The 13,492-nt window shown below is 35.2% G+C and overlaps 3 protein-coding genes across 4 annotated transcripts in view; 1 reads left to right on the top strand and 2 right to left on the bottom strand.

Moving 5' to 3' along the window:
* Positions 1–3,468: 3,468 nt before the first annotated feature.
* Positions 3,469–6,801, top strand: LOC100853195 (pentatricopeptide repeat-containing protein At5g48910). Of its 2 annotated transcripts, XM_010659138.3 has the most exons (3): positions 3,469–4,690; positions 4,796–5,736; positions 5,958–6,801. In XM_010659138.3, exons 1-2 carry the CDS (start codon positions 3,526–3,528, stop codon positions 5,572–5,574), a joined length of 1,944 nt encoding a protein of 647 aa, XP_010657440.1. In that variant the 5' UTR covers positions 3,469–3,525; the 3' UTR covers positions 5,575–5,736; positions 5,958–6,801. The 2 variants fall into 2 exon arrangements, with proteins under 2 accessions (XP_010657440.1, XP_010657439.1); XM_010659137.3 differs by having other exon boundaries at positions 3,469–5,736.
* On the bottom strand, positions 5,990–7,709 carry LOC100254533 (chlorophyll a-b binding protein 151, chloroplastic-like). Its single transcript, XM_002271651.5, has 2 exons — positions 7,403–7,709; positions 5,990–6,800 (listed from the first exon to the last, which is right to left on the bottom strand). Exons 1-2 carry the CDS (start codon positions 7,546–7,548, stop codon positions 6,149–6,151), a joined length of 798 nt encoding a protein of 265 aa, XP_002271687.1. The 5' UTR covers positions 7,549–7,709; the 3' UTR covers positions 5,990–6,148.
* Positions 7,710–11,271: 3,562 nt separating this feature from the next.
* The window catches only part of LOC100264911 (receptor-like protein 7), a 4,091-nt gene continuing 1,870 nt past the window's right edge, over positions 11,272–13,492 (bottom strand). The window contains exon 3 of the mRNA XM_019223385.2: positions 11,272–13,492. This exon is cut by the window's right edge and continues 521 nt beyond it. Coding sequence (XP_019078930.2) covers positions 11,272–13,492 — 2,221 coding nt within the window.

Here is a 13,492-nt window from a genome sequence, read left to right as displayed (position 1 = left end):
AAATATTGATCATATTTTTAAATATTATTCTTTTATTAAATAAATTTAGGATTGTATTAAATATAATTGTCATACACCTCTCTTGTATGCAGGTGATTTCCTATCTCGGTTTGAAATGATATATGAAAACTATAAAATTAACCATAAAATTTTCAATCATCCTATGAAAAAATTTGTCATCATATTGTGGAATGTATGAATTTATAGAATTCAAATATTTTTTAAGAAAATCCAACACAACCCCTTTCTCGTTATTAAAAAAACTACCTTAAACTTTCAAAATCTTTAGGATTATACGATCGATTCTTATCTTTAAAATGAATAATGCAATGTTCCTCAAATAGTGGAAAAATGGATTCATTATTGTTAGAAAAATTAGACTAATCCAACCTATGGTAATCACCCTAAAGGGAGGGGTGAATAGGGTGATGGTCTCTTTTTGCAAATTTAAACTATGTGAATGTAAGAGACAATTATATGCAAGTATATAATAAGCAATATAAATATAATTGCATATAAATTAAAAGAATAGGGAAGGGAGAATTCAAACACGAGATTTTATAGTGGTTCAGTGCAACCTGGTCTACATCCACTCTCCTCTAACTTCAATCCCAAGCTTAAGGTTCCACTAATTCAAGCTTCCAAACCAAGCATTCAAGCAATACAATTGGATTATGGTTCTAATTCACTTTCTTGGACTTTTGGCTCCAAGCACCTTTTACACTTTTCAAGAGATATCTCATTCTTAAACAACCCCTCAAGTGATACCCCACACTTGAGAAACTTCCTCTCAAAGATTTACAAATAAATGATCTCACAAAATCCTAGTACACAAACTTTAAGCTCAAATGATACAAAAAAAACTAGGATTGAAAGGTGCACTAAGGATATGTAAGTTTTAAAACAATGGTGCACTCAAAAATACTATTCTAAGGCTCAAATATATTCAAGAAATGTTTGGGAAGGTTAAACTCTTTAAACAATGAAGATTGGAACTTTTTTATAGAAGAAAAAAAGTCAAACTAGCTGTTGGGGGTTCGACTGGTTGAGCTAGGGGTTGACCGGTTAATTAGCCATTAGCATTTAATGCTAGATAGGTGACCGTTGGGCCTCGACCAAACCTTAACCAGTTGAGGTTCAACCTTGACCGACTGAACAATCGTTCTGGAAGAAAGAGAAAGTTTTTTGCACCCTCAACCGGTTGAGTTAGGGGTCGACTTGGACCTCGACTGGTTGAGTTGACGGTCAACTGATTCCTCATTCAGTTCAACCGGTTGAGCCGTTTTTGGCTCAACAACCAACTTTTTCAACTTAAAACATTTTAAAACAAGTTTGAAAAACATTTAACACAAGGTTTTAATTGAAAACATGAAATCATCCGATTTTTAAAATATTTAAAACAAAATAAATCTTGGATGATTTTGGTGCATAAGTAAAGAATGTAATGCATGAAAATCTTAGTGCACCAACAACCTTAGAAAGAGATCTTATGAAGCTTGGGTCTTGAAAAATACTTCTCTTTGAGGTGGTCTTCTTTTTCATGATTTCTTCTTGGCTTGATTTGTTTTTGTGATTGCCACTTTGAAAATCATCTTGCCTAATCACACTTGAAATATAATCATTAGTTCTAAACCTTGTTTTGTTATAATCAAAATCAAGATTAATTAAATCTTGGTTTCACAATTATATTCCTCCTATTAATGAAATATTTAAACTAAATTTTGATAATTTAAGAATAAAGAATAAAAGTACATCATGATGGATTACTAGAGACTTTAATGGAACTACAAAAATGGTTGCAAGAAGGTACATAGGTAATACTTCAATAATTATTATAAAAATTATGACTTTAATAAATGACATGTTAGCTGCTACAACCAATGAGTTCTTAAAACCAAAGATTAAAGGTGATTCAAAAATACTAAAGATTATTATAATAAAAAGAGTAATATTCCTAATTTTATTATGTTATTAATAGAGGATATTATTTCAAGATTTAAATATTCACGATTGTTGTCATATTTATAACGAAGCAGATAGAAAAATATTTTTAATATAAAGTCAATCATTTAATAGTCAATTTTTTTTAAAGATGTTACAAAGTTGGTTTCGAAGATTATTAGATCGAATTTATAAGTATTTTCCTTTCATACTCTATTTTCATAAAATAAAAAAAAAGTTTTTCCTTAAAAAAAGGTTTTTTGAGGATAAGAAGTAAGAACTCCACACCCCCCTCCGGTTTTTTTTTTCCCTTGTATTTAAGTTAAAATTTATTTTCTCTTTAAATATGATAACATAAAAATTGGAAATTTATTCTTTTCTTCTATTACATTTGTAACTTAGCTTAATAAAATTAATTTCTAGAAAAAAAAAGAAAAAAAGAAACAAACCACATATATGACATTGCCTTTGAAGAGACTATGGGCATAAATTTTTACAATTACTATACCAAAAAGAGTTTGAAAATATTATAAAGACTTGATGAGATGATGGTGTCAAAACAATGGTTAAAAATCAATTTAAAATTTCTATAAATTACCAAACACATCTCTTTTATATTCTATAAATAAAAGATTTTTCTAAGCATTGAAAATCATTAACCCCATCATACATCATGATAAGTAAAGGAGGAAAAAAGATAGAAAAAAAAATCAAATTTTCTTCATTAATTTACTATAAAAAAAATTATACATAATAAAAATTATTTGAAAAATAATAATAATTTAACTACTTTTTGGTTTTAGGGTTTTTCTCTTTTTTGATTTTGTGATTTTTTTTTGTGTATAATTTATTTGTAACGTTAGAAAAGTGATATATGAGTTTAGGTAAAATTATGTGTGTTTTTATAGTTGATAAAATCCATAATTTTTACATTTAAGCTATGTTCGATTGATAGGATTAGATATGATATGTATATATTAGAATATAATATTACATTTAATAGAAAATACATATTATATAATATAATTTTTATGGGATATCATATCTTTATATATTAAATTGAATAAACATTATATCTTAAAATAATATATTTAATAGAATATGTAATGTTATGTTTATATTTAGTTTGTAAAATCAATAAAAAAATAAAATTGAATATATACTATTTTTTAATATTTAAAATAGAAATATATTGTAGTCCAATATTTTTTTTTTAAATGTGAAAACTTTTTTATATTTGAGGATATTCATGATTAAAATATTTAAATTTTATAAATAAATTTTTATTATATTATTCAATATACATAAATAATAATTAATCGAAAAGTTACTATGCTATGTATATCCAAGTTTTTAATATTATATTAAAATATTAATTTGATTGAATTTTTTTTATTAATTATTAAATTATTTTTCTGCAGCAAGCATACAATGATTTTTTATTTTATTTTATTTTTTTTCTAAATATTCATTTTTATTAAACAAAAAATAACTTCATAATTTAGCACAAAATGTGAAGACCGTTATTCATTTCTTCCGTTTAGCGCCATTTACAGTTAGAAAATTTTGCGAGCTGCTCTTCTGATGTTGAAGCTCACGCCTTTCCACTCTCTCCAACAATACCTTCCTCACAACCTCCATTTGTCTCTTTTCCAAACCTGCTCAGCCCCACAAGAAGTTGAACAACTCCACGCTTTTTCCCTGAAAACAGCCATTTTTAATCACCCTTTTGTCTCTTCTCGCCTCTTAGCTCTTTACTCGGACCCAAAAATCAATGATCTCGGTTACGCCCGATCCATTTTCGACCGAATTCAACGACGGAGTTTGATTCATTGGAACACTATCATTAAATGCTATGTTGAAAATCAATTTTCCCATGATGGTATTGTTCTTTTCCATGAATTGGTTCATGAATATCTGCCTGATAATTTCACTTTGCCTTGTGTGATTAAGGGTTGTGCTCGGTTGGGTGTGGTTCAGGAGGGGAAGCAGATTCATGGGTTGGCTTTGAAAATTGGGTTCGGGTCTGATGTGTTTGTGCAGGGTAGCTTGGTGAATATGTATTCCAAGTGTGGTGAGATTGATTGCGCTCGTAAGGTGTTTGATGGAATGATTGATAAGGATGTGGTTTTGTGGAACTCTTTGATTGATGGGTATGCTAGATGTGGGGAGATTGATATTGCATTGCAGTTGTTTGAGGAGATGCCTGAAAGAGATGCTTTTTCGTGGACTGTTTTGGTTGATGGGTTGTCGAAGTGTGGCAAGGTGGAGAGTGCTAGGAAGTTATTTGATCAGATGCCTTGTAGGAACTTGGTTTCTTGGAATGCTATGATTAATGGGTATATGAAATCGGGGGATTTTGATTCAGCACTTGAATTGTTTTATCAGATGCCAATATGGGATTTGGTTACATGGAATTTGATGATTGCAGGGTATGAATTGAATGGGCAGTTTATGGATGCTGTGAAGATGTTTTTTATGATGTTGAAATTGGGTTCTAGACCTAGTCATGCTACTTTAGTCAGTGTTCTTTCTGCTGTGTCGGGATTAGCTGTTCTTGGTAAGGGAAGATGGATTCACTCTTACATGGAAAAGAATGGATTTGAGCTGGATGGTATACTTGGGACATCCTTGATAGAAATGTATGCAAAGTGTGGGTGCATTGAGAGTGCTTTAACAGTTTTTCGAGCAATACAGAAGAAGAAGGTGGGGCATTGGACTGCTATAATTGTAGGATTAGGAATCCATGGTATGGCCAATCATGCTCTTGCGTTATTTCTTGAAATGTGCAAAACTGGCTTAAAGCCTAATGCTATCATTTTCATTGGAGTGTTGAATGCTTGTAATCATGCAGGATTGGTTGATGATGGTCGTCAGTATTTTGATATGATGATGAATGAATACAAAATAGAACCCACACTGGAACACTATGGCTGCTTGGTGGACATTCTATGTCGAGCTGGACATCTTGAAGAGGCAAAGAATACCATAGAGAATATGCCAATAAGTCCAAATAAAGTAATTTGGATGAGTTTACTTGGTGGTTCTAGAAACCATGGAAAAATAGATATTGGGGAATATGCAGCTCAACGTGTAATTGAGGTGGCTCCAGAGACCATTGGATGTTATATTCTTTTGTCTAACATGTATGCAGCATCTGGAATGTGGGAAAAAGTTTCACATGTACGAGAAATGATGTACAAGAGAGGATTTAGAAAAGACCCAGGATGCAGTTCAGTAGAGCATAAAGGCACACTTCATGAGTTTATTGTGGGTGATATATCACATCCTCAAACTAAGGAGATATATGCTAAGATGAGTGAGATGAAGGAAAAACTAAAATGTGTGGGACATGTTCCAGACACAACCCAAGTTCTGCTGTGTATTGAAGGGGAGAAAGAGAAGGAAGCTGAACTGGAAAACCACAGTGAGAGGTTGGCTATTGCTTTTGGTCTCATTAATGTGAAACCAGGGATTCCCATCCGCATCATGAAGAATCTTCGTGTTTGTAATGACTGTCACTCTGTAACTAAGCTCCTTTCTAAAATCTATAGCCGTGAAATCATTGTGAGAGATAATTGCCGTTTTCATCATTTCAAAAATGGCTCCTGTTCTTGCATGGATTATTGGTGATCACTTGGTATTTTGACTACCATAAAAGCTTTTTGTTCCTTTGCCCAAATAAGTAGCCACCAGAATATTATAATTGCAGATAGTTTCAACTGACCCTCTAAAGCCTATAGCTGTTGTTGGTCTCAGTTCTTACAGGGATTCAAGTTGGTCGGAAGTTCCCAGGTAATGGTCTTAAAGTATGCTCTAATCAACAACACATTAGTGTAGGTTGTTTCACTATGGATTACTTCTTTTGGTGGACAAAGGAGTGTTCCTGAGCTTATTTTGTGAGGATTTTTTTTACTCCTCTTTGATGTAGGAAAATGTTTTTATAAATTCTGAAAATTTTCAAGCATTGGTTATGTTTTTTTTTTTTTTTTAAGATGTAGATGTATTGAATGCAGGTAAGTATGCAAGAAAAGGGAAACACAAACTATGGCAACAAAGGAGCTGGTCTCATTAGTAATACAGTAGTTCCAAGCAGTTCTACTAGCAAATTACATCATTACCAACCCAATCCACAGAAGACAAGTTCAATAAAGACCAACAAGGTTAAGTAATGTTACAGCTGAAAAGGTGAATCTCACACTTATCTTCACTTGCCGGGGACAAAGTTGGTGGCATAAGCCCATGCGTTGTTGGCAACTGGATCAGCAAGGTGGTCAACGAGGTTCTCAATTGGGCCCTTTCCAGTGACAATAGCCTGAACGAAGAATCCAAACATTGAAAACATTGCCAGGCGACCGTTCTTGATCTCCTTCACCTTCAGTTCTGCAAATGCATCAGGGTCATCTGCCAAACCAAGTGGGTCAAAAGCCCCACCTGGGTAAATTGCATCCAGTCCCTCACCAAGTGGGCCTCCACCAACACGGTATCCTTCAACGAATCCCATGAGCACAACTTGGCAGGCCCAGATTGCAAGGATGCTCTGGGCATGAACAAGGTTGGGGTTGCCAAGGTAGTCGAGACCGCCCTCTGAGAAGATCTGAGCTCCAGCCTTGAACCAGACAGCCTCACCAAATTTGACACCATTCTTTGAAAGAATCTCAGGGAAGACACAACCCAGTGCACCAAGCATTGCCCATCTGCAGTGAATGACCTCGAGCTCACGGTTCTTGGCGAATGTCTCAGGATCTGCTGATAACCCAGCAGTGTCCCACCCATAGTCACCAGGGAATTCACCGGTCAGGTATGATGGAGTTTGCTCAGAGAATGGGCCCAAGTACTTGGGGCGGTCTGGGCCATACCTGTTTTTTCAGTTGCAGGAGCAGGACATGTAAATCAGATCTTAATTAACCTTTGTTTACAGATTTTGATGTTATTAACTATTTGCCAACTTTCACAATTTGGTTTATATGCAATTTATTTCTTCCTACTGTAATTCAAAAACTTGTCTCCTAATATAACATTCTCTAGATTAAACAGAGCATATCATTTGGTGAATTCGCCAGAGATCATGCTCAAAACCACTACATATATTTCAATTAGGTTGAAGTTTTCCAATCAGACTTTTCTTCAATAATTTGTCTGGCAAAGACAGACTAGCTAAGCAGATCGCAGATCCAAAAAAGGCCCTTCAAAAGCTTACTATTTTCCTATTTTTTCGGTTCTCTGAAATGCCTCTAGGAAAGAGATAAAATATTGAATTCGATGAAAGCAACTTCCATGAAGACTGATTGAAATCTAGTTGTTGCATGGGATTTCAAGCTTTAAAATGGAAGCAGGCTACTGCATGGACACATCCCACCATCCCAGTGGGAATCAAAAGTAAATTTGGGAAGCCAAAGTTCATTGTAGTTGCTCCTACAGCTTACTCAAAAACTCAGAAAACTCAAGAGTATTCACTTACCATATGCTTTGTGGGGTGCTTTTAACAGTCCGGCGCATGGTGATGCGGCCACCACCGAGGCCACCAACCTTCCGGACAAGCTCATTGGGCTGCTTCAAGGCGGTCTGGCCGGCGAATGCTGATCTCTGGATTGCAGAAGTTGCCATGATACTCAGCTAATCTTCTTTGTTGATGAGGTTTTGCTCTAAAGTTGCAAGGAGAATAGTGAAGACTAGGGAGATGGGTGGGAAGGAGAAGAGAGGAGAAGTTATAAGGGAAGTGGGAAGATGCTGTGGATTAGGATATCTACACATCAGCACCATCTGATTGGCTGTTGTTTTGGGTGTGGATTTCCATGCTGATTTTTGAAGAGAGATAGAGGTTATTGCATGGCCACGTGGCACCTAAAAATCTTGTGGGTCTGATGTATATGTGGTGCCTAGATGCCACAGATATTGGTGTGGAAATCCCCACATGATCCAAAAAAGACCCATTTCGCCAAATATGATCCTCATTTGCCGGATTTCGCAGAAAAATAAAAATGTAAAATCTTTTTTTTTTTTTTTAAATATAGTGATTTGAAAATTATTTCCAAAATTACAACATATTGTGAGGTGTCAAATAAAAAATTGTCTTTTTTAAAAATAACTTAATTTAAATACTAAAATTTGAAAATGGCTTTTTAACTATTGTAAATCCCAAATTATTTTTCTAACTTTTTTTTAAAAGTGTTACAAATATATTAAAAAAAAAATCTTTTAATTGTGGCCTAGGGATGTAAATTTGATAAGTTGACCTAAAGCCCAGTCTAAGAAGCCCCTTGAGGAATTTTAGAGAAAAACCTAACCTCTACTCTGAATATTAAAACTAAAAAAGACGTCATAATATTGTATATGAGATGATGAAAATTTAAAATACCAACCCTTAAGCCATTTTTTACATTATATTTATTTATTCATGGAAGTATATAAATTGATGTGGAAAGCACATATGATCTTAGTGATGACGATTCTAAATGGCAATACAAAGGACTATTTCTAGTGCTAGAACATGATGTAATCTAGATTCACCTGACTAAGGTTGAGAATACTGTCTACTAAAAATGCTTTTAGAAATGAATCATCATTATGATGTCTTTTCTTAGGGTTTGCCAATATAGAAATGTACTTTGTTTTATATCTATCGAAAAGTATTATCAATTAGGTGGTATCATATACACATTTCAAGTTTTATTATTTGTACCTTAGTCTTATTTATTTGTACCTTTCTATCTTGGTCTCATTTGTTTATATCCTAATTTGATGATTGAGATTTTATTACATATTCAATGATCTATATATATATATATATATCTATATATTTGTTTATAGATATTGCTATGGTATCTTAATATTTTCACCTCTCTTATATACAAAGATGTAACACATCATATGATGGAAGAGTCCACTCAATATAGTGAGTTGACAAGCTTGGGGTTTATAAGTGCATTGGAGGAAATGTCGGTTACGCATCCATTCAATACCTTTACTATTGAAAAGCCTTTACTTTGGGGGCAATTCTTTATCTCATGCAAACGCATACCCTTATCTGGTATCTCTAGGAGGGTTCACAATCTCTCCACATCAAAAGACATAATAATACTTCTTGTTAGCCCAAGAGTTCTCCTAATCGGGTTTTGATGATAACAAACCATGGTTAAGTGTCTAATTGGTTTAAATGTTTAAGAATCTCAGGTATAAACTTGAAAATTCATCAAATGACCAAATGGATACAAGATCGAGACGCTTGGAAGACTTGTGATCATAGGAAATTAATGTAAGATGAATGCATGAGTGCACTTAGGATTTTCATACGTTTCATGCATCTTAGAAAACTCGGTTTATTATTTAAAGCTTCGATTTCATTAAAACCCGAGTTTCTAACTAATGTACCTTAGGCAAAATGTTTTAAAATTGGCTTAATGATTTACCTAAAGACCTTGCCTAAGTGTTAGAAAATAAAGGAATAAAAAAAAAAAATTTCGGGGCCAAAAAGGCTCAACCGGCTCAACCAGTTGAGGAACCGATCGACCGGTCGAGGGATGTAAAAAACATTATCTCTCTCCCAGTAGCCTTCTCTTCTCGGTCGCGGTCCGGTTGAGGCAACGGTAACTTGTCATGCATTAAATGCTCCAACGGCTAGTGAACTGGTCGACCCCTAGCTCGACCGGACGAGGTTACCTTTTGCTGTTTTTGACTCCCGAGCTTAGAAACCTATAAATTGAGAGCTCCACTTCATTTATTGACAATAGAACACTTGCATTCAATAGCCTACCTACCTGTTCTTGATAAAAAAAGCTATCATTTCTTTCATAATGCATTAAATTACCACTTGCATATCCCTTAGTGCACTCTTGTGTGTCATCCTAGCCTTGTCTTGTATTTGAGCTATCCTTAAGCTAGGTTGAGGGATTATATTTTGTAAAAATCTGAGTGTTAAAACCTTCAAGAGGGTTGAATCTTGAAGAGGTTGTGTAAGAGCCCATTGGAGCCGGAATCCAAGTGTAAGAAGATTGGAAGCTTGGTTGAAGCTTCAAGTTAGTGGAACCCTCACTCGGTTAGGAGGTTGAGGAGAGTGAACGTAGGCAAGGAAGTGTCGAACCACTATAAACTCGAGTTTGAATTCTCTAAACTCTATCTCTTTACTTTGCTTATATTTTGTTTGAATTTGTTGTGATTGAAAATATTTAAAAAAAACCCAGTTCACCCCCCCTTTTGGGTGTTTTTCTTAACTAAGCATAGCCTTTGTTTTCTCACTCCTTATAGGACCTCAAAACTCATATCTTATATTTGAATAAAAGAGTAAATCAATTAGGGGTATACCATAAAGACGATGGACAACCATCCAATTCTAGTGAATGGGCCTGCAAAATTGAGGTACTCTATCTCCACAAAATCTATTTTATGACCAAAAACAATATTACAAAGAAATAAGATTTTAAACTTATAGCATACCACTCCGGTGAGGAAAACAATTCAGTATCATTTCTAACTTTTATCAATGCCTCTTGTGGAGCCTTCTCAATTTGCTCTCTTTTCCTTTCCCTTGTCCCCCATTGTCTTCTTAATTAGGTGTCATTAATTTCTACTAATTAAGTTGAAAGGAAATGGGTTTACAGGGTTCCAAAGGAAGTAAGAAAAGACAAGCAAGAAAAATAAAAGAAATCAATTATAATAGCAATTGTAAGTGGTGAATCAAGAAGAGTGAAGTCATTCATTGAGACTCTAAGAAGATGGGATTATGAAAATAAAGGGTTAGGGTGATTATAACTATTAATCTACACAAATGAAAGAAAACCACTTCACTATACCACAAATAAAATTACAAAAGACATACATCAGATATAATTATTGGGTTCTTGAAACATTTCATATTTCCTCATTCCTCGTATCTACATCATGAACCATGAGCCCCATGTTCTATTAGGTATCTCTCATTCTTCCTCATATCCCTATCCATCTTCTATAGTCTTTATAAGTTCATCTCCATCTTATGACTTTTCCCCTTATAACTTAGAATATTTATAGAGATATTTTTAATAACTTTATTTCATAAAAAAATCTAATATCACGATGCTATATGAATATACGAAATGTTCCATACAATATTCTTTCACAAAAAGAAATCTAAACTAACCAGGAATTTGAAACACTTCCCAATAAGCCCAAAGCATACTCAATCAATAGGTATTCATTCTGAATATTGCATACAACAAAAAACTCAAATTAAAGAAAACAGAAGAAGTAAAATGGAAAAATATTACATAAGAAGGAGGAGCAACTTTTATTTACTTCTTACATGGAAATCACAAAGATTGACATCAATCCATCTACTGATACTGCAACATTCCTTCAACACTTTCTCTGCCTCTTGCCGAAAGTCTTGACAAACCATTCATGTTTCCTTGTGGTTAAGGTGTAACCAATTGCCATTCCAACTACCAGACCACTTCCATATCCCATCAATACTATCATCAACTCAACTTTGCGGCCACTCTCCAAGTCCCCTCCATGTTTGTCGGTTGGTGGTGGTGGTGCTGTTGACTTAGAGTTTTCACACTCCTTTGACAAAGGATTTCCGCACAATCCTGGATTTCCCTCGTATGAGTCGTTCTGAAATGTATTAAATTGCTTCCCTTGCGGTATAGGTCCCATGAGATGATTGTGAGAAACATTGAAGAACTCAAGGAATGTCATTCCCTTTAGCTGCTGAGGGATCTCTCCTGAGAGATTGTTTTGAGATAGGTCCAGTGCCTCAAGCTGTGCTAAGTTCCCAAGAAAAGATGGGATGTGACCAGTAAGACTGTTGGAGGAAATGTTGAGCAAATGAAGTCCCCTGAGTTTCCCAATGGATTTTGGGATCTCTCCTATAAATTTGTTGCTTGAGAGATCAATTGCTTTAAAACTGCGAGGGATCTTCGGGTACACCCTTTCCATGCCTTTGTTCGTCATTGTCATTGAGTAATTGTAGTTTTCATAAAGCCGATATGTTCGGATTAGGACAAATCCCGTCATTGACTGCATATATGAAAAATTCTCTTCATCGACCCTGCTCATGGCCACCCATGTGAGAAAGTAGCCTGCTGGCAAATTTCCTGCAAAATTATTGTACGAGAGGTCAATGATACACAGCGTGGGGAACTCAAAGTTGGCTCTAGGATTCTCGATTGCGCCATGAAATCTGTTATGCCGCAAAATGAGAAGTTGCAACTCTGGAAAAGATCCCAACCAAAAGGGGAACGTATCATTGATCTGATTGTTTCCAAGATTCAGAATCTCAAGCTCTTTACAATTGCCCAATGATCTTGGTATCTGCCCCTCTAACTGATTGTAACTAAAATCAATCATCTTTAATCTGCATTGGCTGGTGAATGTTTGAGGAATGCTCCCATGAAAGTTGTTGCCTCGTAGATTCAACACTGATAGAGAATCGCTGGAGTCGCTCAAACATTGAGGAATCATGCCACTTAAGTTGTTATTCGACAAATCAAGAATGTGAAGATGATGCAAGCTGCAAATCAACGACGGAAATTTTCCATTTAGTCTGTTGTTATGGACAAAATAATCAGAGATGGAAGATGGTGGAACTGGAAGGGACCCTTGTAGCTGATTATAACTAAGCTCTAGAACTCGTAGAGTAATCCATGGAAGGACAACTGGGGCCTGCTCGAAGCAGGTTAATAAGTTGTTAGATAGGTCCATGACCCAAAGAGTTTCTTTACCCATGTTCCACATCCACTTTGGTATTTGGCCATGAATTTTGTTGTCAGAAAGTGTTAAAAACTTCAATTCATCTTGGTTCCTTAGGAAATGTGGGAACTCGCTCAAGTTGCATGAAGCTAATCCTAAAAGCCTAAGCCTTGGAAGAGAACCATTGAGACTGTTGTTAGTGAGCAATGATAGATCGTTATGAGACAAGCCGAGTTTGTGGAGATTTTTGAGCTTAACAAGCATGTTCAGCTCCACTGTGCCACTCAACTTGTTTGCACGTAGAATGAGAGTATCAAGGTTCATCAGTTCAAATATTGAGCTTGGTATTGGACCTTCCAAATTATTGTACCCAAGACCTAAGGTTTTTAACAGGGTCAGGTTCCCAAGGCATGGTGGAATTCTACCAGTAAGTTGATTATACTCCAGGTTTAAATAAGTCAGTCCAGTTAGGTTTGAAAGAGAAGGCAAGATCTCACCAATTAAATTGGTCTTTTCAAGGTTCAAAGCAGTGAATTTGGTCAGCTTGACAATAATCCAAGACAAGGTCCCAACACTGAAATCATTCCTAGAAATATCCAAGAAATTGAGATGGATAAGGTTGGTCAATGAAGAGGTGAGCTGACCCTTAAATGAGTTACTTGAAAGGTCCAGGTGGGTAAGCTGGGTAAGGTTGCCGAGTGCAGTTGGAACCATCCCACTGAAATTGCATGAGCAGATATCCAATTCCTTCAAGGAACTAAGGAATCCAATGGAAGCTGGTAGCTGACCAGAGAAACTTGTCCAATAGAGATCCAAATATTTGAGGTGACTAGCATTGTGAAATTCAGGCAAATGGCCAGTCAGATATCTATTAGACATCAGA

The sequence above is a fragment of the Vitis vinifera genome, chromosome 12 (genome assembly GCF_030704535.1).
Source record: "Vitis vinifera cultivar Pinot Noir 40024 chromosome 12, ASM3070453v1".
Lineage (NCBI taxonomy): Eukaryota > Viridiplantae > Streptophyta > Magnoliopsida > Vitales > Vitaceae > Vitis > Vitis vinifera.
Note: the sequence above shows the minus strand (reverse complement) of the source record. Positions and strands in the feature narration are given on the sequence as shown.

Excerpts from the sequence above, each read along its gene's own strand:
- LOC100853195 (XM_010659137.3), top strand. The coding sequence starts at position 3,526 with ATGTTGAAGCTCACGCCTTTCCACTCTCTCCAACAATACCTTCCTCAC.
- LOC100254533 (XM_002271651.5), bottom strand. The coding sequence starts at position 7,548 with ATGGCAACTTCTGCAATCCAGAGATCAGCATTCGCCGGCCAGACCGCC. Across the intron at positions 6,801-7,402 it reads AGCACCCCACAAAGCATATG|GTATGGCCCAGACCGCCCCA; the intron begins GTAAGTGAATAC and ends CTGAAAAAACAG.